Below are 24,110 nucleotides of genomic sequence, written 5' to 3' on the forward strand. Positions count from 1 at the left end.
AAACATCTGTCCAACCTGCTCTTGAAAACTTCCAAGGATGGAGACTCCACCACTTCTCTAGGCAGCCTGTTCCAATGCTTCACCATCTTCAGAACCAGAAAGTTCCTCCTCATTTCCAACTTCAATTTCCCCTGCTGCAGCTTGAGGCTGCTGTTCCTAGTTCTGTTCCCTTTTTGTTAAGATCAAAAGTATCCATTAGATCAGGAGTGTCAAACATATGGCCCGTGGGCTTCAGCTCATAGCTGGAGGGGCTAAGAAGCTGGGGGCAAGGCAAGCCAAGTGTGGGGTCTGCTACACCTCATCTTGGAGGTGTTCAAAATGAGACTGGACAAGCACCTTGCTGAGCTTGTCTGAGCCCAATAACTTCCTGCCCATGGCGGAGGCCCGGACTTGGTGATCTTGCAGGTCCATTCTGGTCCTTCGATTCTATGATTCTATGACCCAGCGCTGCCGACCTGCCAGTTCAGATCCAGCCCTGTGCATGGGGTGTTTCAAACCCCTGCAGTAGATCATCTCTTCTGAACTTTAGCGTTACATCCTGGAACTCCTGCAGAGGTAGCAACACCTTTGGCTGCTTAACCTGGTCTTCCAGCAAGGCTCCAGTCTGGATCAGAGCCTTCCTACCCAGCTGTTGGTCTCAGGGGTCAAGCACCTTCACTGTTAAACCACTTACCTCATCTCTAACTGGAACATGCCAGCATTTAATAAACCAATGCCTGATAACACGATACTATCCAATTCAATCCAGTCTAATCTGCTAAGGATTGCCAAAGAAGCCCTAGTTATAATTAAGGATCAAGGAGATTTAGCAGCAACATCCAAAAGAGAACCAAAGTCCAACTCCTGCCTGGACTTCCCCAGACTCAGCCCTGGATGCATTGCAGCGTTGCCACGCTCACTGCTCACCTCTGGCCTGGGGCTGCAAGCAGCTGAGTGAAGGAGCAGCTTGAAGGCTGCTCTAATTTACCCCAATTCTCTCCTTGACTAAGGGGCGGGGAAGGGCAGATAGCTAGAGCAGGAGAGGGAGGCATGTGTAGGGCACAGGGCCATAGCCTAGCGGGTGCAGATTGGTGAGAAGCTCCCCACTCTGCCACTTTGAACTCAAGATGCTGTTCCCATCACCCATCTCCCATCATCTCAGCTGCCTTACCTGTCCCTGGTAACCCATCAGGGAACTTCACCTATTCCTGAGCACCCATGCCCATAGGTAAGTGCTAAAAGACAGGGTAGAGGTGCACCTTATAAGCTAATTCAGTGGTTCTCAACCTTTTTAGACTCAAGGCACCCCTTGACAGGCTTGAAGCCCTGCTCAAAAAACACCAGCTTTGTTTTCACTAATTTTTTAACTAAGGAAAAATACTACAGAGGGGCATAGTAGGTAGGGGTTGTCCCTTGCCAAGAGGCTGGGCACATGGCTGGCACAGCAGGCAGGGATCCCCTATCCCCTTGGGAGCTGCATCTGCAAGGGGCTGAGCTCACTGTCCTGGGAGTGCCAGGACATGCTTCTCAGCTGGGGCTGGAGATAATGGGCAATGGAGACAGTAGGCACTGCCACTTAGCTCTGTCACAATGCTCCCATTCCCATGATGACCAGGCTGTGGCAGGGACCTAATGCTTCCCCAGTACAGCTGTGTCCCACTCAACAGTGCTAATTTCCATCCCCTACTGTGCCCTGCAGGCATCAACCAGGCCCCAGGGGCTGCTCCAGGTGTGAGAGCACCTCCAGGGCCCTATGGAGACCGCCACTGCGCAGCCGTACATTGATGTAGACAAAGGCTTTGCCATCGGCTTTGTCGTGCTCATGTGCCTCTTCTTAATGGCCATGATGGTGCGGTGCGCCAAGCTGGTGGTGGACCCCTACCGTGCCATCCCAACCTCCACCTGGGAAGAGGAGCAGATCAACTGATCGGCAGCCTACACAGGTGGGTAGCTGGCAGTCAGGCTCTGTGAAGTGAGCTCTTCAGGCTCCTACCATCCCGGTCATCCCTGTTGCTACAGCAGAGGGATGATCCCCTGCTTTCAACTCTGCCTACAGTTGTGCCGGCTTTGAGGACAAAGCCTGTAGAGGAAGATGTCATGATGCCAGCTTTGTGCAACCTTGGGGAGGTGAGCATCCCCTGCCACAGCAGTCTGATGAGGTGGGAGAAGCTGGGTCTGGGCAGGGTGCAGGGACCTGGTGCCTTCCACTCTATTCTGCTGCACCCATTGCAATGGCAGCTCTGCAGGAGGTGACTGCATCCACCACACGAGGGTCTCCTCTTTCTCTGCACACGGGGCTCAGGTACTGCCCCACACCCATGACGCAGGGCCTACAGGGGCTTGCAACCCAGGACATCTGGGATGTGGAGTCCAGACCGCTTAAGCCCACAGAAGAGACCCAGCACTAGCAGCAGCAGTAGGTTGTTACCCCGGAGCAAGCCAAGCTCTATAGCAAGGGCAGGATGCACCCCTTGCAGGGAACCTACCCTGGGATCTGGTGTTTTTAGTCCTCTCCAGTGATTGGTCCCCAGCGACTTCAGGGAAGGTGCCTAAGCTGGCCGGCCAGGAGCTACTCCTGGGGTCCATTCCTGGCTCTACCACTGACTCAGTCTATCACCTTGAGCAGGTTATTTAACGCTCCCAATGCCTCGACCCCTACGCTACCCCTTCAAGAAGCCTCCTCCCTCCAATCAGACCGACCGACACCAAACATAGCTGCTACACCTTTAAGTCGCCGGCTTTGGCACATGCGCGCTGGCGCCGCGGGGGTATTTCCGCCCGAGCGCGCTTGCGTAGTGCTGTCCCCTGCCTTTGCGCCTGCCTCCCGGGGGGAGGTTTGGTCTGCTCGGGCCACCGTCGCCGGAAGTGGTGTCGGGGCCCCTCAGTGCAGCGCCCTGAAACAAGCCCGGCCCCTGTCAGCCTCGCTGCGGGGAGCGGTGAGCGTAGCCGGGGGCTGCGACTGGGCTGGCGGGGACTGGGGGGTCCGCTGCAGTGGGCTACGGACGGGGCCGGGGACTGTAGGGCACCCGAAGGAAATAAGAGGCGGGGCTGGGGGCGGGGCCTAAGGGCTGGGGGCGGGGCTTGGGGCCAGGGGCACTTGGGGGAAACGGGGCTGGAGGCGGGGCCTTTAACCAGGGGCCTGTAGGGGGCAGTCAGGGACAACAGGGGTGGGGCCTAAGGCCAGGGGCGGAGCTTGGAGCCAGCGGCTGCAGGGGGCAATAGGAGCCTGGGAGCACGGGTTTTGGGGGAGGGGGTGAGGGGCTTGGCCAGAAGGTTGCTGAGGGTGGAGAGGGCACAGTGGAGGAGGAAAGGGAGGGGAGACCCTGCCCAAGCTGGGACCGACTTCCTGGCTGTCTGCTATGCCCCCAGCTTTCTCGTTTGTCTGCCTACCCCCTGTTGTAGGCGTCTCCCTGGCCGTGGTGCTGGCCCTGCTAGGTGCTGCCTGCACCGAAACAGTGTTTCTCTTTGGAGGACTCCAGCCTGCTCTGGGGGCGCCAACTGCTGCTGTCTGAGCTGTCGCCCACGTAATGTGCTCAGGCACCGTTTCCAGAGTAGCCTCCGTAACTCCTGGGCTGGAGAAAAGCATTGTGCTGTGTAGCAGTATTAGATGTGTTTTGATTTTGTGGCCACAAATCATGCAGATCTCAGATTGAACTATTCAGTTGCACGAGACATTGCAAACCATCTGCGTCATAGGTTGCAGTATCCGCTGTCTCTCGTAGATGAAAGGATGCCATAAACAAAGCAGACTTCGTGGCTTGTTCCATCAAGTTGCTTTGAGCAGCAGTTCACCTTGATGCAGCAGCAGGCATTGCCAGGGCAGGTGGCTTTCACCTAGATAAAGCTACAAGCCTGGTTACCCAGACACCTTAAGTGAAGCACTTATCTGTTCCCCGTGAATGAGTTGAGGAGTCTGTGTGGTGTAGTCCATACAGCAGAGAGAAAAAATACTAAGGCTGCAGATCAGGGAATGTACAATGTAGTTTGGAAAGCTCAAGAGCTTCTTATCTCCTCCTGGCTTCACTCTCAGCAGAAATGGATTCCCAAGAGATTGGAGAGCTGCAGCAGGAAGTAATGGAGGAGCTGGGCATCTCCATGGAAGATCTCCAGCAGTTCATTGACGAGGAGCTGGAGAAACTCGAGTGTGTGAAGCAGCGAAAGAAGCAGCTGGAAGAGCTGGAAAAGAACGTTAAGCAGAAAGAGGCAGAAGTGGCTCATGTGGACCAGCTCTTTGATGATGCCTCAAGGTGGGCAGTGGTGGCTTTGTGCCGGTGTCTGGTGGAATGGGCAGAGCAAGGACTAGGGTGTCTGGACTCAAAGGGCATTTATACACGTGCTTAGGTGGAGGCGCTTTAATTGGAGCAGCTACAAGAGTCACTCTAATTAAAGTGCCCAGAGCATCTTGCACATCAGCATCCCTGCGCTTAAAAATGGTGGCAGGGGCTCATTCAACAAGCTTTAGATAAAGTGCCCCTGCCACCATTTTTAAGTGGGGGGACACTGATACACGAGATGCTGGAGGCTGCTGGGACGCAATAATTACCATGCTTCAGCAGACTCAGTCCAGTCTTACTCTGATGAGCTATAATTATAGCATGTCAGAGCAGCCTCACTGCTCGTATATAGGTACCCCCGGTTCCTATTTCCTGCTCTACCACTGACTTTTTTGGCAGTATTCCTGTAGCCAGACTTTTCCAGGAGGGGTTCAAGAACCATGTGGTGCAGTATTCAGCTGTCGGCATGCATAACTCTCAGAGATGGATGGCTAAGATCTCTTTGCCATGGCTTTGAATGTCCAGTTATGATTGAGGCTATGTCCTATTTCTGCTGAGTGATTTAAGGGAGCACCAGCTGCTGAGTAGCCCCAGATGCTGCTATGCACAAAATGTCTCCTCTTTTTGTGATTACTGGAGAGACAACAGCTGCACTCACCATGAATCGGTCTCTGCTTCCTCCTTTTTTCCCACTATACCACAGAGCCATCAATAAATGTGAGGTACTGGTAAAAGATCTCTACTCCAAGCTGGGGCTTCAGTATCGCGAGAGCAGCTCTGAAGATGAGGACTCGGCTTCCAAGCCCACGGAAGTGATCGAAATTCCAGATGAGGATGATGATGATGTCATGAGTGTTGATTCAGGTCGGAAACACAGTTCTGTGTTCCCTATGGCAGTGGGGTTTGTGGGGGGGGGAGATGTGAAGGAACAGTTTGATATACACTGACACCACTGTTCCTTACACCCAGGGGGCTCAGGAGGAAGGCTTTGTTGGGGCAAGTAAATAGGGTGGTGCTTGCAAAGTCAGTGCAGCCTGAACAGAATGGAAAGCTCTTATGTGCATCCCTTTTACCCTGCCTCCTGCTGCTCCTGGTCTTGCTAAGCTGCCTCCAGGATCCAGTGGCCATGGGGATGTTGAGTCATCTCAAAGGTGTGGCCTGCTGGGGAGCGGAGAGGGCAAAATAGGATAAAGCCTCACATCACCAAAAAAAGATTTTAAAAAAATCAAGGCAGAATCTGGACTATGACCTGCTATCCTGAGGGCTCAAATTCCCTTTGAAGTCAGTAAGGAGTACAGGCATTTGGCTTTGTGTTAAAGCTGTTTATAAGGTCTTCCTATGGCAAGGAGGTAGCTGAGTAGCCATCACCTCTGCTCAGTATATTAGAACTCCTTGGAACGCCACGTTTTAACCCTGGAAGGATTCACTCATCCTCCAATCCTTCTGCATGTTAAGTGGCATGCATTAACATGACTGTATAGTTGCTTTTTGGGGAGCCCGTGCAGGAAAAGATGCAGCCTGCACTGGTCCCAAATATTCCAAAGCTTGTAGGGTCAGAACTTGATTGGGTATCTTGCCTCCCTCCTGGTTGTCCCAGGTTTGTCTTCCCAAAACAGTGTCTCATGCTTCATAAGTGATTGTATTTCCATGGAAGTGCATACCTGGACTCCAGCAACCTGCTCCCCGAATCACAAATGTCTGGTTTAATTCAATGCTTTTCTGAATAAAGCAAGAGGAAAACTTAGAATCTGCCATTTTTTACACCCTTCCATTTGGTTTGATGTCTTTGCAGGAGGTGTTCTAATATGGTTTAGATTCCCCACGGGGGGATCTGTCCACATTTTAAATGGCTTTCTGCTTTGCTTTGTTTTTTAAACCCAGGTGATACAAGTAAAAACCTGAAGGATCAGACTCTGGTAAGTTGGAAAAGATTTCTGTTATAATATCACTTATTTGTATGGCAGTACCTTTTGGGGTGCTATTCATAGATGTTATGGTCAGAAGGGACCTCAGTAAGTCATCAAGTCCGCCACTCTGCCTTGGGGAGGAAAGAGCTCTGGGGTCAAATGACCCCAGCCATGTGCTTGTCCAGTCTCCCTGAAGACCCCCAAGGTAGGGGAGAGCACCATCTCCCTTGGAAGTCCATTCCAGATTTGGGTAACCCTTACTGTGAAGAAGTTCTTCCTAATGTCCAACCTAAATCTGCTCTCTGTCAATTTGTGGCCGTTGTTCCTAGTTTCTCCAGGGGGTGCCCTAGTAAATAGAGCATCTCCTATTCCATTGCCCTCCCCTGATGAATTTATAGGCAGCCACAAGATCACCTCTCCACCTTCTCTTACGAAGGCTGAAGAGCTCTAGGTCCCTCAGTCTCCCCTTGTATGGTTAGAGGCCTGCAGGCAAGATCCTACAAGTGGCCTCCTCTGAACCCTCTCAAGACTTTCTGCATCCCTCTTGAAGTGCAGTGCCCAAAACTGGACACAGTACTTCAACTGCGGCTTGATCAGTGCTGCATAGAGGGGAAGCATCACCTCCCTGGACCTGTTCATCATGCATCTGCTAACGCATGATAAAGTGCGGTTAGCCTTGTTGATCACTTCATCACACTGATGACTCATGGTCATCTTGGGGTGAACTATGACTCCAGGATCCTTTTCCGCTGCTGTGTTGCTGAGACAGTCATCCCCCAGCCTGTAAGTGTGTTGGTGGTTCTTTTGCCCAGGTACAGCACTTTGCACTTGTCTTTATTGAACTGTACGCTATTTCGTTTTGCCCATCTTTCCAACCTGTCCAGATCCGCCTGGATCCATTCCCTACTGTCTGGTATGTTAACTTTGCCCCATAATTTGGTATCACCTGTGAACTTGGACAGGGTGCTCTCCACGCCCTCATCCAAGTCACTGATGAAGACACTGACTGCACTGCCCATGTCTTTCCAGGTTGATATAGACTCACGTACCACCACTCTCTGGGTGTGACCCCCTAAGCCAATTTGTCACCCACCTGAATATGTAATCATCCACATCACAGCCTGTCCGTTTATTTAGGAGAACAGAATGAAATACTGTATTGAAGGCCTTCTTAAAGCCTAGGTAGATGACACCTACCTCGACTCCTGCGTCTAAGCAGTTTGTGACCTGGTCATAAAAAGAAACAAAGTTAGTTAGGCAGGATCTACCTGCAATGAATCCGTGCCGATTTTCCTTTCAGCATTATTTCCCCTGCTGGCCTCCCACAAATGTAATCCTTAATGATGTCTTCCCAAGTATAGAGGTGAGACTAACTGGCCTATAGCTTCCTGGTTCCTGTCTCCTCCCCGTCTTGAAAATGGGGACCACACTGGCCCTTTCCAGTCCTCTGGGACCTGACCAGAGCACCATGAGTGCTCAAACAGTCACGCCAGTGGTTCTGCTATGACGCTGGCAATTCCTTCAGTACTCTTGGATGAAGTTCATCCGGGCCCACTGATTTGAAAACATCCAGCCCCTCCAAGTGTCCCTTCACTAACTGCACTAACAGCTAGTGGGTTGGTATCTCTCCTGGGTCTGTCTATGATCCAATTGGGAGATTTGTCTGCAAAGAACTCATTGAAGAACTCAGCTTTGTATCCCCTCTCTGTCACCAACTACCCTAGTTTGTCCTGTAGGGGTCCTATGCAACCCTGCCCCTTTCTTTTGCTGCCTGTATACCTGAAGAAGGACTTTTTATTGTCCTTAATTTCTGTCGCCAGTCTATATTCTAATCCTGCTTTGGCCTTCCTAACTGATTCCCTGCAAGTGTGAGCCAGGGAGGTATGTATACTCCTCCTTGGTAGTTACCCCCTGTTTCCATAGCCTGTATGCCTCTTTCTTTGCCCTTAGGCTTTCCTGGACTTCCCTGTTCAGCCAAGAGGGCTTCTTGGCCCCTTTGCCCCTTTTATGTGCAACAGGATTGTCTCCTGAGCCCATAGGACCACTCCCTTAAGGAACGACCACCTTCCTGGACCCCCATTGTGCCAATGCTTTTGAGCTTTAACACCTCACTAACTAATCTCCTGAGCATACTGAAGTTAGCCTTTCTGAAGTCTAGCGCTTCAACCCTGCTGTTTAGTTTACCCACCCTTCACTGGATAGTGAATTCAGTCAATCAATGGTCACTGTCCCCTAGGTTACATTGTACCACGTCATCCCCTGTAGCTAACACCAAGTCTAACAAGGCGTTTCCCCTAGTGGGGGATTGTATACCTCCTGCATTAAGTGGAGGTCCTGTATGCAGGTTAAGAACTTATGTGAGCGGTTAGATTTGGCTGGCTGTTCCTCCCAGCATATGTCAGCGTAACTTAGGTCACCCATGACAACCATCTCTCTCGACCATACAGCCTCTGAGAGCTGTCTGAAAAATTCCAGGTCTAGCTCATCCTCCTGGTGTGGCGGTCTATAGTAGACCCCCACTACCAAGTCCCTTTCCCACCCTGACCCCCTTATATCCTGACCCACAATACAGGCAACCCTTACCATTCGTGGGGGATACGGTCTTGTATTCCCTGCAAATGGCGAAATCCACGAATAAGGCACTGTTCATGAATGCAGTGCCCCTGGGGTGGGGCATGGCTCTGGCGGTGGCAGCAGGAACCCAGCAGCAGCAGGAGCCCAGCAGCAGCGAGGGCAGAGCTGAGGAGCTCCTGTAAGTGTATAAAATGTATTTAAAATGTGGGTTCAGCATTCACAAATATTTGAAGCCACGAATAGCGAGGGTTACCTGTACCTCAGTTTGGCCCTCCTCTGATCCCATCTTGATTATAAAGGATGTACATTGTTCCTTAACAGAAAGAGCAACCCCGCCCCTCCACTCTATCCCATCTGTACAACCTGTAACCCTGTTGTATTGGCATATAGTAAAAGCCAGCTTTGTTTGCATTTGAGAGTTTGGTTTTTAAATTGTGTAGGGCTTGTTGTCATGTTTCCTTGAGAAACATGCAGGACAAGTTGGATTTGTAACTCCCAATTGCTCCAAAACTAGTTTTATAATATAGAAGAATATCTTTAGTGCTCTCTTACCCCGCCTGTCTTTCCCTGTAGCTTCGAGAAGCCATGGCCGCGATGAGGAAATCTGCCCAGGATGTTCAGAAATTCATGGATGCCATTACCAAAAAAAAAACGACCCAGGAAACGCAGAGAGGTTAGTGGCTGAGAGCTGCCCTCACAACTTGCCTTTTCCCCAGAGGTCTGTCCTAATGTCCAAAGAGGGAAAAATGATGGAGAATTGAAATTATAGGGCTGTTGGTTCTAGCTAGTTGGAGGAAACTAGCAGTTCTTCAGAATGGTAGAGAAAGGCCATCACCGGCTTGTCTTTGCTACTTTACTGCTTGAAAGAACTCTTGGGGTGGTTAATACTGAAGTGTGAGGTTGTGTCTTTTTACTGTTTCTCCCCAGCTAATATTATTAGTAGGGTTACCATATGTCCAAGATTTCAGAGGCTGGTCCCAGGTGAAAATTAAAACTAGTGTCGGGGGTAGGGGAAGGGGGGCACTACAGGAGCTGTGAAATAGGAAGACCTATTAACACTAATTGTTACTTCACAGGTGATTGTTAACAGCTGTGAAGTAGAGAACAATGTCTCATTAACAGGCCATTGATTCCCTGTAGCAGTGGAGGGCTGGAGGGAGGAGCAGGCAGTGTCCCAGGTACCACATTGTCCCATAGGGTCACCCTAGTTATTAGCAGCAGCATCTGGATACCTTTTAAAGAGGAAAGCCTTATATTTAATCCATGCCTGGCAGGTCTTGCCCCCCCCATACACTGTAGCACTGACCTGAAGTATGAGATACTGCAGGTGAGACTGACTAGAAGAAGTTGAGTAACTGACAGCTCCTCAGAACTCAGACAAGGTTCTTTGGGTAAATCTGATCTCTTTAATTAGACCAACTCAGACAGTTGGAAAAAAATATTTTGGCAAGCTTTCGGGCTCAAGCACACTTTGTTAGGCTTTGAAGGGCATTCATACCCGAAAGCTTTCTAAAAATATTTTTTTCCAACAATTTGAGTTGGTCTAATTAAAGATATCGGATTTACCCAAAGAACCTTGTCTTCCTATGACCTTAGATCAACACCGCTACAACCTACACCCCTCCAAACTCAGGCACTTGGTTACAAAGAAACTCCCCAACTTCTCTACCTGATGGCTTCTGATGTTTTCTTCTCTGGATAGATGGGGCTTCCTCTCAGCAGAGCTCAGCAAATGCATCCCAGCAAGCAAACTCTGGGGGCGATCTCAGCAAGGATGGTGATCTCACAGTTGGCATGCGCATCCTGGGCAAGAAAAGGACCAAGACATGGCACAAGGGAACCCTGATTGCAATCCAATCAGTGGGCGAGTCCCGCCGCCCTGGGGGTAAGTAATTTGGCTGCCTTTTACAGTGCAGGCAGCATGTTTGACTTCAAGGGGAAGTCAGCATCTATGATACCTTAGCTTTGCAGTGTTTTGTGCACCCAGCTGGTGCAGTGTGTGCTGTTGTTGTGCTGACTGGGGGGTGCAGTTACCTAGATTTGAAATGCCATCTTATTTGACTTGCAGGGGTTCAGTGAGCTGTGCACTGAAGTGCCAGCATTGCTCTTCCATGCCCAGACAGTCCTTGAGCTTGCCATGCACTGTTCTGTATTGCTGTCTGTTGCCACAGAATCAAAACTCCAGCCCTTCTGGAGAATGAAATGCTCTCTTTAAAAAGCCTTGAAATTAATTGTTTATTCATTCTCTCCAGCTTTGGAGCAGAAGAGCTTGCTTTGTTACTTACACCAGTCTAAGTTTCAGTGCAGGGTGGGCATTTATTGGGCTGGAAGGCCACATGAGGAGTTTTAATGAGCTGTTGTGGCTGAGTCAGCACCCTTCAACCCCCACTTCCCCTCCCATGACTCCCTATGGGGCTGCATGCAGGCGGGGAGCAGTGTTCAGGATTGGGGACAGGGGGTGAGGATGGGATTAAGGGGATGGGGTCGGGGGCATGTGTGTGTGTCTGGGAGGGGGGTGGGGGCTGCCTCGGTGCCAGGTCCCAGGAGCCTGCCATGGGTGAGGGGAGGGAATGGGGCATATGCAGCAGAGCTCACCCAGGCAGTATGGTCTGCACTGCCCCAGCAGCGCTCTGTAAGGCTGAGCCCAAACAAATGGCCAAAACAGACTGCTCACGTAGGTTCTTAAACTGCATGCAGGATCTCCACCTAACCCAGGAGGTGTTCAGTCTCACTGGGGCAATGCCTTGCTAGACCTGGTCTTAGCAACAGGGGATGATCTCATGGGTAACCTGTGAGTGTACAGTAACCTGGGAGATGGTGACCATCATTTGGTTGAATTCACAATCCAGCGAAGGGTGGGAAAAATAATCAGTGAGGCTAAAGCATTAGACTTCAGAAGGGTCAATTTTAGTAAACTTAGAAGGCTAGTTAGTGAGGTAGCTGAACTCAAGAGCATTGAGCTTATGGGGGGGTCCAGGAGAGTTGGCGGTTTCTCAAGGGAGTGATCCTTGGGGCACAAAAGAAGACTATTCCATTATGCAGGAAAGGGGACACAGGGACAAAAAAGCCCCCTTGGCTGAACAGAAAACTCCAGAAAAGACTGGGGGCAAAGAAAAGGATTTATAGGCAGTGGAAGTCGGGGGCAGCCACCAAGGAGGAATACACCTCCTTGGCGCGCTATTGCAGGGAATCAGCTAGGCAGGCCAAGGCAGGACTGGAGTTTAGGCTGGCTACAAAAATCAAGAACAATAAAAAGTCCTTCTACAGATACATAGCGAGCAAAAGGAAGGCACAGAGTAACATAGGGTCCCTGCAGGACAGATCAGGACAGTTGGTGGCCAACACGGGGAAAAAAGGTGGAGCTCTTCAATGAGTTCTTCGCTTCAGTATTCCTAAGTACTGACCAAGACAGTTCCCCCAATTTGAACATAGATAGATGTCCGAGAGGCACTAGTATGCCAATGGGTAGTGCTGACTTAGTTAAGTAGCACTTGGAGGGCCTGGATGGGTACAAGTCAGCAGGCCTGGTTGACCTCCATCCATGCGTGCTGAAGGAACTGGCCAGTGTCATAGCTGAGCTGCTGGCATGGCTGTTTGAGCATTCATGGTGCTCCAGCCAGGTCCCTGAGGACTAGAAGAGGGCCAATGTGGTTCCCAGTTTTAAGAAGGGGAGAATGGATGAGCCAGGTAACTTTAGGCCAGTCAGTCTTACCTCTATCCTTGGGAAAGCACTGGAAAAAATCATTAAAGAGCGCATTTGTAAAGGCCCAGCAGGGGAAATTATGTTGAAAAGAAACCAGCACGGGTTTATCACGGGTAGATCCTGCCTGACAAACCTTTGTAGCCTTTTATGACCAGGTAACGCACTGCCTTGACACGAGCTGAGGCAGATGTCATCTACCTGGACTTTAAGAAGGCCTTCTATACAATTTTGCATCCTATTCTAATAAGGAAGCTAGCAGGCTGTGGAGTGGATGTTTACACGGTCAGATGGGTGGCCAACTGGCTTAGGGAGCGCACCCAGAGAGTGGTGGTGGATGGGTTGTTTTCAACCTCGAAGGAGGTGGGCAGTGGTGTCCCACAGGGTTTGGTCCTTGGACCAGTACTATTTAATATCTTCATCAGCAATTTGGACGAGGGTGTGGAGAGCACCCTGTCCAAGTTCACAGATGACACCAAGTTATGGAGCAAAGTTAACACACCGGAGGGCAGGGATCGGATACAGACAGATCTGGACAGGTTGGAACATTGGGCAGAATGAAACAGGATGCAGTTCAACAAAGACAAATGCAAGGTAGTCCACCTAGGGAGGAGGAATCCCCAGCACACCTATAGGTTGGAGGATGACCTCCTCAGCAGCTGAAAGGGATCTTGAAGTCACAGTTGACTCCAGGATAAACATAATCTGGCAGTGTAACAAAGCCATCAATAAAGCCAGTTGCACCTTGTCATGCATTAGCAGATGCATGACCAACAAATCGAGGGAGGTGGTGCTCCCCCTCCAACTGCAGCCTGACCAATGCTGCATAGAGTACTGTATCTGGTTCTGGGCGCCACACTTTAAGAGGGATGTGGAGAAGCTGGAGAGGGTTCAGAAGAGGGCCACTCGCATGATTAGTGGCCTCCATGTAAGACCCTATAAGGGGAGGTTGAGAGATCTGGATCTCTTCAGCCTTCATAAGAGACGTCTGAGGGGGGAGACCTTGTAACCACGTATAAGTTTATCAAGGGAAGACAACAGAGAGTTGGAGATGTACTATTTACCTGGGCACCCCAGGAGCAACTAGGAATAATGGGTACAAACTAGTGGAGAGTAGATTCGGGTTAGACATTAGGATGCGATTTTTCACAGTAAGGGTGGCCAGAATCCAGAACAGGCTGTCAAAAGAGGTGATATTATCACCTAACTTGGAGGTCTTCAAGAGGAGGCTAGATAGGCACCTGACTGGGGTCATCTGACCTCAGTCCTTTTTCCTGCCTGGGGCAGGGGGTCGAACATGATGATCCTTCAGGATCCCTTCTGACTCTACAATCTATGAATCTCCCTCTGAGGCAGTTTGCACCGCATTCCTGCTGGCACCCACAGCCTAGCCTGGCCAGGTGCCATTCTGCTCCCTCAGCCTCCATGGCAGCTCCTGCCCCTGCTACACCATGCCGCACCCCCCGCCCCGCACAGAGCAGCTTCTGGTGAGGCTGTTCCCAGTGCAACTATAGCCAGCTGTGTTCTGCTTTGTTCCCCCTACCTCCAGTAGCAGCTCCTGCCCCTGCCATGCTGTAGTGTGCCGCTCCGGGGGGACTGGTGGACTGGCAACTTCAGCTGGACAGCTTCTCCCTCTGTGTGGGGCTCTGGCTTCAGCTCCTGGCCGTCTTCCGGTGGAAGGCAACGGGGAGCTGGAGCCAGAGCCCTGTGCTCTGGGGCAAGAGCCACCCAGCTAAAACTGCTTACCCAGAGCAGCAGGGGCAAAATCAGAAGCAGCAGCTGCCATTGGAGGTGCAGGGGAGCAGAAAAGTACCTGACTGGCTGCAGCCTCACTGGGAACAGCCCTATCAGAAGCTGTGCGTGCTGACTGGGACCAAGATGTGGACTTTGGTGGGCGCTTGGCATGGACTGCCCTGGCATGAGCTGGCAGGGCTTGGCTCCATGTGTAGAGCCATAGGCCAGATCCAGTCACCATGGGCCATATTTCGCCCACCCCTGTCTTAAGGTCAAGCAGGGGACCTGAACTTTTTGCTCAACATACCCTAGCTCAGCATTCATCACCACTTGGAATCCGGTCCCTTGTTAGAGTCTTGTGTGCTTGAGAGAGCTGAACCATGCTGTTAAGAATGGTGTTTCAGGTCAGAACAGCAGTTCCATTTCTTTCAGCATCCAGTATCGCAGGGACTGCCCAAGGAAAGGAGCGAGAAACTGCAGAATAATTTACCGTTGGAGAAAACTGCTGATTGAGTTAAAAAAGCAGCTGTCTTGTGCCCTGAAACAAAAGATTTTAGATTCTTCTAATCAGTGTTTTGGCAACTTAGTGTTCTTCCAGTTCAGCTAATCTCAGTATTGCCACGGTTTGGTTTTTAAATGGCTCAGGCTGCCAGAATGAAGTAGCCAGCATCCAGACTTTCTTGGGTTTATCTTCAACCTTGCACTAAATGGATGATCTCTTCCTTGTAGAAGCAATATACTATCAATATAACCATTAATGCCTCAATTAGTCTCTTTAAGAGAATCAGATTAATTTACTAACCTGGATTGCAGCCTTAAACAAGTTCTTTTTGGTCAGGGACTTCACATGTGAAGCAATAGCTGATCTGTAATTAGCCCTTTCCCAAACATCTTTCAGGTGCTGGCAAGAAGTATAAAGTGAAGTTTGACAACAAAGGGAAGAGCTTGCTTTCTGGCAATCACATTGCTTATGACTATCACCCCCTTCCCGAGAAGCTGTATGTTGGGAGCCGGGTCGTGGCCAAATATAAGGATGGAAATCAAGTCTGGTTGTATGCTGGTATCGTGGCTGAAACCCCCAATGTGAAGAACAAATTGAGGTAAAAATAAAAGTCTATCCGTAGCATCAGCCTCTGGCTGAGGGACGGATCTCTCTCAAATAGCCAAAGTGCTGTGAGAATGGCATCATGACTTCTAACCTTCCTGATAATCAGGGGTGTTAATTCTTTAACAGCCCATTTAGCAGCCTAGGGAGGAGAGTTGCATTCTGCTGATCACAGTCTGAATTCACATGTGCTGATGCTTCTTGCTAGGCTGTACACATCAAAGTCCCCACACAGGCCAACCCAAGAGATGTCCTAAACTACCAAAAATATGGGCTCTAATGCCCAGCAACATTTCCCATATCGCTTCCCTGTAAAATACTGGAGGAAGAGGCTGAACATAAAACTGAGTACACAAATGCACAGGTGTGGACACCAAGCAGGTCTCATACATATAATGCAGGGCGTTGCCTTTCTGAGAGATCTAAGGATAGAAAGCCCTTTTTCCATCTAGCCTTGTGCAAGAAATTCCTGCCAGCACAGGGCTGTCTGTCTATGTTCTCCTCCCCTAGACATGCGTCTCCCTCTGAGGATGGGGTACTGCAATGCTTGCTGTCCCTTGCAGCTTGTCTGGCTTAGGGGCCATTGCCCAGTCTTGAAAGATGTGCTGTGATCTCTCTGTTTCACAGAGATAAGGGGTGCAGCTGGGTGTTTCCCTACACCTCATTCACCTTGGTCTGTGAGTTATCATCATCATGATTTAGATGTATATCCTCCTTTATCCTGAAAGGCTCAGAGCAGCTTACAACAAATGAAAAACAACAGTAAATTCCACAAATCCCCCAGAACTAGAAAGCTCTGCAGCAAACCACCCGCTCCCGCTTCCCTGTCTGTCACCCTTAAGCAAACTCCCTAGCAAACTGTATGGCTGAGTGGGAGGTTTATATCCAGGGTCAGTCCTGGGGCTTTGCAGGATGTCTCTCAGATCCCTAATGGGGAAATTGATTTACCCAGTGACTAGTAAACTCTCCTGGGTAGAGATAATTGATTCAGGGCTCATCTGTACAGCACCAAAAAATGCTAGTCTATGGTTGGGACTCATCAGCATCCCATACTATAACTAAACATGCATGTGCTCTTCAAAACCAGTACTGCTGTAACACCAGAGGCTGCATATGGGGCATCTCCAGCTATTTTCTGGATTACTATCCCATCTCATGTAGCACTACCTTACACATGTCTCCTTTGCCCTGCTCCAGGTTCCTTATCTTCTTTGATGACGGCTATGCTTCCTATGTCACCCAGCCAGAGCTGTACCTGGTCTGCAGGCCACGTGAGTTAAGCTTGCATGTTCCCATGATTTTTTCTGGGGCAGGACCCTAGTGCTGGAATTCAACACTGCCTAAGACGCAGACTGGGAAAGTAACAAATAGTACATGGGGATGCAGCTGAAAGGACTTAAGCTTCCAGCTGCTATAAGCATTTCAAATACAGCTGCAGCAATTTTTATCCTTGCTCAAATGTAGTTGTGGACCATCCTGTAGGTTCCTCTAGTGCTAGTTATATAGCTCCAGCAGTGGAGGCTTTTGAAGGTCAGCCTGCATGACCATAACGTTCCCTTCTGGCCTTAATACAGAAGAGTCAGAACTTCCTACCTTCAAATCCAGTCCCTGATGCTGACTGTATGTGGCCTTGGAACAGTTGCTTCATCCTTCTGGTTCCCTGTGCCCATCTGTGAAATGGGGAAGAACAGTTTTTTCCTCTCACGTGGGCGAGTGGATTGAAGACAGGATATGCCAAACCAAATGTTTTCTTAATAATCCTTCAGTTACATGAGATGGTCACACTGCTGTGCCTGTTTGGTTGTTGTGTTAAAATCCATCTGGAACAAACTCCCAAGAAGAAGCTGAAAGCCTTGTGCCAAAACTCTTTTCTCTTTCTCTCTCTTCCTTTCCCAAACAGTGAAGAAGACCTGGGAAGACATTGAGGATGTTTCCTGCCGGGATTTCATTGAGGAGTACATCACAGCCTACCCCAACCGCCCCATGGTTCTGCTGAAGAGCGGCCAGCTGATTAAAACAGAGTGGGAAGGGACATGGTGGAAATCCAGAGTGGAGGAAGTGGATGGCAGCTTGGTCAAAATCCTCTTCTTGGTATGGTGCTGACATAGCTCCTGTCGGGGCCCACAGGCTGGCCAGCCTGAATGACCTTCCCAGCCTTGCAGTGCTCTGCAAGTCAGTCACCCAGGGCATAGGGCTAGAGGAGTCATAGCTTAGAGCCCGTCTGGACAGTTGTTGTGCTTTTGCCTAACATGCTCTAATATTGCCCAAGTAGCAGACTTGAAGATGTCACATGAGACTTCTGTTTGCACTGGGAAGTAGGTCAGACACTTCAGAAGTGCCTGGGTCACTTCTAAAATTGGGGTTTAACACTTGAGAGCAAGTCAGAATTGCTGGATGGGAAGGAACCAGAACATGGCACCTGGCAGAGTTGGTCTTGGTCTCGCACCAGCTGCAAACTCTGGTGGCATCTGGAATCCAAACACGAGCAAGAGAACAGGTTGGTGAAGCTGGGCAGAGGCTCTGTCACTTTCATCTTGTTAAGTGCCCTCTGCTTGCTCCCTTCTCAGCCTTCCAATCCCATCCCCTTCTTTGTTGAATCCAAGTAGTTCCATAGTGGGTTGTACTTTCCTAATGAGCTCGTTTACTAGTGAGTGTACTCTGGAATAGCAGGAAGTTTTCCTGTTTTGATAGATAGGCTGGAGGCCAAGGGTGACTGAGCTGCTTAAGGTCCCACTGTTAGTCAGCAGTAAAGCCAGGAGAAGCCAGCTCTCCAGGGGCTAGCCGGGGGCCTTGGCCCAGGGTGTTTCCTGGGCTCTGCCTTCACTTCCTCCACACACAGGTACATCTGTGGCCATGTGTGTCCTCTCCCAGATTTGTCATCCTCCACATCTGGAGAGCAACTGTTCTCTGGCTGTAGGGGACAGGACAAGGAGCAATGGCCTCAGGCTGCAGCAGGGGAAATTGAGATTGGAGATGAGGAAAAGTTTTCTTTCACTGAGGGGAGTTCAGCTTTGGAGCAGGCTGCCCTGAGGGCTAGTAGAATCTCTGTCCTTCATGATTACTTTTTCTTTTTAAGAGCAGGTTAGGTATGCATTGACTGGGCTGATTTGGTCAGGGCTGATCATGCCTGGATCAGGGGGTTGGACTAGGTGGGACATCCCGAGGGCCCTGGTAGCCCTGTGCTCTCATGATCCTATACTTCCATAGGATTGCTGTTGCTAATCCTTGGCCCCCATTGCATGTATGTTGTCTCCAGGCTGAGGTTGAGAACATGACCATCCCCCCTCTCTCTCCTGCAGGATGACAAGCGCTGTGAGTGGATTTACCGTGGCTCCACACGCCTCGAACCCATGTTCAGCATGAAAACCTCCACAGCCTCCACTCAGGAAAAGAAGCAGAGTGGGCAAGCGAGGACGCGGCCCAATGTCGGTATGTCAGTTGGAGCTCTACCCTAGGGCCTGATCCCACACTGTTTCTCAGGCCACTCCTGTAGAGATCTACAACCATCTTCATAATTCACAGCTTGGTCTAGTTGCCGCCTTAAAAGCAACATATGGAAGTTAAAATGGCATTAAATAGCTGGCATCTTTTGGAGATGGCCAGCAATGACAAATGTCCTAAGCAGTGGGGTTGTTGCTAGTTGCAGTGGACTAGATTGCAGGCAGGCTGACCCAGGGGGAGGGCACAAGCCAGACCACAGGCCCTGTCAAGGGGCTGACACTGGGGACCAAGTTACCAGATCCAAAGAGAGATCCAAAGTCAGAGTCCAAAACAGAGGTTGGGCCAAGGTCCAGGACATGAAGACCAAGTTACCTGATCCAAGGCCACAGTTGGGGAATCAGCTACCTGTTAGGGCAGGAGCAGAGACTTGACTTCCCTGAGGCCTCACATCTCCAGCCAGCTGCCAGACAGCTGTGAGCTAGCTGTTCTCTGTGCAAATGGAAGTCTGGAGCCTTTCCAAAGGGTGGATGCAGTGGGTAATGGCCTCGCTGTTCACCACTCTGCATGTACATCCTTCTGTAACAGGAATCCAAGTCCCATTTTGCAGCTAATGCCACAGACTTTGGTTACTGTAGAGATTATCTCCCATCTTGGTGTGTTTTTTTTCTTTGTTTGTTTGTTTGTTTTCTGCCAACCAGGCGCTGTGCGGAGTAAGGGGCCTGTTGTACAATACACCCAAGACCTGACAGGAACCGGCACTCAGTATAAGCCCATAGAACAGATGCAAGCAACAGTGTTGGGCTCTCAGCCTGTTTCTCCACAGCCTGCTGAGATTGAGTAAGTACCTCTTTCTTTCCTTGCTTGTTCTGTCTCTGCTGATGTCTCCTCTGCATTTCAGCTCTGGTTCTTGGCTGTTACTGGCTTCGTCCCTTCCCACATAGAGGAATCCTCTAACTGTGGGTTTCTTCAAGCGCTTGGCTCATTTCCTGGAGGCATGATGGTTCTTACCCCATTGTTGGGGGGGGAACTGTAGATGGATGAACATCTAGGGGTGGGGAACACTGACTATGCAGCACCCAGTGAGCCAAATGTCCTGGTTCTTGTTCAGCCCTAATGCTTCACACTTGATGTATTTCCAAGTTACAAAGTGCGCTGCTTCTCTTCTGAAAATCTGAATTGCTCCCTCATGTCACGATCCAGGCATTGGCCCCCTGCTGCCTTGTTCTCTTCACCCTGGACTGACCGGCTTGTGGACCCCAGTGACTTTGGAGCCACTGAGAGCTCAGGATCATTGTTTGGTCTTGATGGTTATGGACCAAACCCTCTAGAGCTAACGTCCGACATACCCAAACATGCACCTTACCACCCAAGAAGCATGGACTGGATAGTGTCCGAGGCATATACTGGTCCTGAGGGCAGACTGCATGAAGAAGGCAAAGAGCATTACAATGGAAGCCATATGCATGAGAACGCCAGCTCGCCCGAGCCAGTGTTTTGGGACTTTAAGATAAACTTTCTAGGAGAGAGAGATGCCATCCCAGTTCACTTCTGCCACCAGTGTGGATTTCCCATCCGAATATATGGACGCATGATCCCCTGCCAGCACGTGTACTGTTATGACTGCGCCAGCCTGTATGGGGAAAGGGGAAATAGGAAGTGCCCAGACTGTGATATACCTGTTCAGCAAATTGAGCATTACACACGAGAGTCATTCCAAGCATAGCAACATGCAGGAAGCCTAGGCCACTTGTTCTTCTCCTTCCCTGTCCATCTATCACTGCCCAAATGGCCATGTAGTGGGAATCTAACTGGCTCCTGGCTAAATGTTCCTGCTGAACTCTCTAATCTTGGCCCCTTTTCTTTGTTTTTAAGTAGCTTGACAAACGCAAATCTGCTTTCTCAGCTGTCTTCAGCCTGAGAAGGCTGCCCTGGGAATAAAGATCTTTGTTGCTAACACTAAAGTAACCTGAACTGATGAGGGGAAAGGAAGGAAGAACAAAGGTGCCCCCATAAATTGGGAAGTTGAATTACTCTAGTGACCAGGCCAGAGACTTGTGTTGTCTGATCCACAGTCTTCTGTTTAACCATCGCTGTGGCGATTGCAAAGATACCTTAAGGTTTTGCACTGTAAATCATTTTTTCAGGAGCCTGTTTTTGGTTCAGGTATAGGCACCTGGGTGGCTGGCACTGTCACTGTTCTTCCAGCCCATTTCTGGCGAAGCTGGAGTTTTATACATGGTTGTAATATTAACTGAAAGCCTCCCACGTTGGTGTTGCTGCTGTTAAAGTGGAACCCTGCTGGGTTCCAAAACTATGTTAGTGGAGGCATTTTAAAGTCACAATGCACTAGGCTATTAAAGCTAAAGGATTTGCCTTGTTCGCTGTGGTGTATGATTTACTCCTTGATGCATTGCTCTGCTGTTGTGTCTGGCTATGGGTGTCTTCAGGTTCTTGGGCTGAGATATATAATGCCAAGGCTATATGCTTCTGGACATGCTGCCCCTTTTCTTAGATCGGTGGAAATGTGTTAACTTGAAACTTCCCTCTTTTCTGAGGCAGATGCACTCCAGCTGCACTCCCTATCTCCTTTTCCCCCAAAACCACACTCGCATTCTAGATGTGTGCATGTGAAAGCCAGCAGTGCCTTCTGTTGGCAGGTACGAATGGATTGGAAGCCTTCACCACTGTCTCTGTAGAGCGAGGATTCACATCCTCCAAGCAGTAGTTTTCTTCCCATACAGTCATTGTGCATTTCACCTGGCAGCATGTGCTTTGTTGTAGAGCTGACTCTCACACAGGCAGGGTGGAGAGGAGATGTGCATTCCTCTCCTTTTGGTGCTTGCAGACCCTGGAAGACGAACATCCCAACTGGGAATCTCATTTGGATGTCTCTGAGCATCCACTGCTAAAGTTCAAGAGCTTTTCTTCATCTCTGCTATCTCAGGCCTTTTTCCATGTCTAGCTTTCTCCTGAACTACTGAAATTATTACTGTCAAACATGCGCATGAACCCCCCCCGCCTCTAAAATAAGAAACATCAAATGGTATTTTAAAACACCTGACTTTTGGCATTCATTGTTCTACATCCTATTAAAGTTGCACTGATTATATCACCCCACAGAGAAACCTTTGCTTGAATATTGCTGTGATGAGCCAGATCTTGGAGTGGGTGGGGGTACTTTTGGATGCTAAACCCTATTGGCACATACAGTCTCGAAATCATACCCCCTTCTTCTTCCTTTATGTAGAGGCTCTGACAGTCAGCTGGCTCAATCTAGGAAGCAAGTGGCCAAAAAAAGCACTTCCTTCCGTCCTGGCTCGGTGGGGTCTGGGCAGTCATCGCCTGCTTCTCCTGTCTTAAGTGAGACTCCCCCCATTGGAAGAACCGGAGTGAACCAGCAAGTCTACCGGTAAGCCAGGTCAAAGTCATCCGCCCTTAAGTGTTCAGCAGCGCATCCCTTGGGTCTCTGCATGCTTTGTGGGACATCTGTGCCTGTCTATGTAGTGCCTTCCATCTTGCATCCTGGTCCATGACTGATTCCGATGTTAATGATCATCGTTTGTACTATTGTATTCTCTTGCATACACACGCCCCTTGTTTTTGAAAGGGAGAATAAAGAAAACAAGTTCTTTCCCTGTAGTAAATAACTGAGTAGCAACAGCAAGGGATTGAAGCCTGCTCATTGTTCTGCCCTCTGTGGATTGTGTGCAGACTTTACTATTGCCTTTGCCCAGTAAGCGGCAGAAATGAGTCTTACAGTATTTTCCTGTGTATAATATACACTCCAGTGTCCAGCAGATGCTCTTTTTTAAAAATGCATTGTATACAGAGAAATATGGTAGCAGCTTTTCTAACACTCAAAGAGTGGATTGATGCACAGCTCTGCAGCTTTTAGAGGGTTGCCAGGGTCACCTGCTGGATTAGCTGGTCTGTGCCTGTTCTGCTGAAAGTGAAGCAAAACCTCAAGAATTTATCCCTGAATGAAGTGGAGGGAAACGTCATTATATCAGTTTGGCTTCCACATCTGGCAGATCAGAGTGGGCAGATGAAGTGGCTGTCAGTTGGAGTGGAAGAGTGGTAAGCTCCCTCCCTTTGTGTTCGAGGTGATGATATAACTGCTCAGCAGGCCACACCGTTGACTTAGACATGGATGATTTGTGACCTGCATGATAAAATGGCTCTGAGTCTGGCCTAGAGAAGGCTGTGGGGTGGGTAGGCACCAAGTACTTGTTTCTTTCACCTTCTGCTCAGCCCTGCACATATTTGTCCTCTTGGGTGGGAACAGTCTCATCGCTCTGTCTTCAGTGGAGCTTATCTCCAAAGGAGCCTCTGACAATCTCTACATTGTTACAGAAAGCTGGGAGACTTCTAGTTGGGTTATAAAAAAAGGGCAGGGGGCCTTTTAGTCTAACTTTGTACAGCATAGAGCACAGGAGGGACTTAGTTTGTCACATGGGCTCCTGGAGACTACTTCAGTCTAAATAACATGAGTTTATTTGTATCTCTTCACAATGGCACAGTGCATGTGAAGCAGCTCCCAGTGCAAAGGTTTTGTTCCTCTTCGGCCACCATATAGTGATCCCCATGCCATTTTGGCTCTTATGCAGCGTGGTTGATGCTGCTTCCCTTAGGAGACCCTTCTTGGTGGAGTGAACAAAACCCTTGGTGCTGTCTGGCCTCCACTAGAGACTGCTAGGTGTAATCTTACCTGCTGGACATCTCTTCCATGGCAGGTTCCCAAGCACACCTCTTCCATCGCAGCCAATCAGTGGGGTGGCACCATCATTCCATGGCATAATGGACCGGGTGCCCAACGAGCCCTCGTACCGTGCCCCCATGGAGAAGCTCTTCTACCTGCCCCATGTGTGCAGCTTCACCTGCTTGTCACGTGTCCGCCCCATCCGCAGCGACCAGTACCGCAGCAAGAACCCTCTGCTCATCCCCCTCCTCTATGACTTCCGGCGCATGACAGCCAGGCGCCGCATCAACCGCAAGATGGGCTTTCACGTCTTGTACAAGACCCCATGTGGGCTCTGCCTCCGCACCATGCAAGAGATTGAGCGCTACCTCTTTGAGACAGACTGTGACTTCCTCTTCCTGGAGATGTTTTGCCTGGACCCTTATGTGCTGGTGGACCGCAAGTTCCAGCCCTACAAGCCTTTCTACTACATAGCTGACATCACCAAGGGCAAGGAGGATGTGCCCCTGTCCTGCGTCAATGAGATTGACAGCACACCACCCCCACAGGTGGCTTACAGCAAGGAGCGCATCCCTGGGAAGGGTGTCTATATCAACACCAGCTGGGAGTTCCTTGTTGGCTGCGACTGCAAAGATGGCTGCAGAGACAAGTAGGTGACCTGTCCTATCACTTGCTCCAGCCCCAGGGCTTCCCTCAG

At 49.9% G+C, this 24,110-nt stretch overlaps 2 protein-coding genes across 4 annotated transcripts in view; both read left to right on the forward strand.

Annotated features, from left to right (window-relative positions):
• The first annotated feature begins 907 nt into the window (after positions 1–907).
• On the forward strand, positions 908–2,454 carry CTXND2 (cortexin domain containing 2). The gene has a single exon (XM_090056014.1). It carries the CDS (start codon positions 1,733–1,735, stop codon positions 1,904–1,906), a length of 174 nt encoding a protein of 57 aa, XP_089912140.1. The 5' UTR covers positions 908–1,732; the 3' UTR covers positions 1,907–2,454.
• Positions 2,455–2,726: 272 nt separating this feature from the next.
• The window catches only part of SETDB1 (SET domain bifurcated histone lysine methyltransferase 1), a 34,907-nt gene continuing 13,523 nt past the window's right edge, over positions 2,727–24,110 (forward strand). Inside the window, exons 1-13 of one of the 3 annotated variants that reach the window (XM_090056012.1) lie at positions 2,727–2,893; positions 3,978–4,226; positions 4,957–5,117; positions 6,135–6,169; positions 9,308–9,407; positions 10,437–10,619; positions 15,067–15,268; positions 16,471–16,544; positions 17,174–17,364; positions 18,573–18,702; positions 19,413–19,551; positions 21,962–22,123; positions 23,448–24,062. In XM_090056012.1, coding sequence (XP_089912138.1) covers positions 2,727–2,893; positions 3,978–4,226; positions 4,957–5,117; positions 6,135–6,169; positions 9,308–9,407; positions 10,437–10,619; positions 15,067–15,268; positions 16,471–16,544; positions 17,174–17,364; positions 18,573–18,702; positions 19,413–19,551; positions 21,962–22,123; positions 23,448–24,062 — 2,408 coding nt within the window. Of the gene's footprint in view, positions 2,916–3,977; positions 4,227–4,956; positions 5,118–6,134; positions 6,170–9,307; positions 9,408–10,436; positions 10,620–15,066; positions 15,269–16,470; positions 16,545–17,173; positions 17,365–18,572; positions 18,703–19,412; positions 19,552–21,961; positions 22,124–23,447; positions 24,063–24,110 lie in introns of all 3 variants that reach the window. The other 2 variants (XM_090056010.1, XM_090056011.1) reach the window with 2 other exon arrangements.

Source organism: Crocodylus siamensis, chromosome 6 (genome assembly GCF_052110815.1).
Source record: "Crocodylus siamensis isolate JL-2025a chromosome 6, ASM5211081v1, whole genome shotgun sequence".
Lineage (NCBI taxonomy): Eukaryota > Metazoa > Chordata > Crocodylia > Crocodylidae > Crocodylus > Crocodylus siamensis.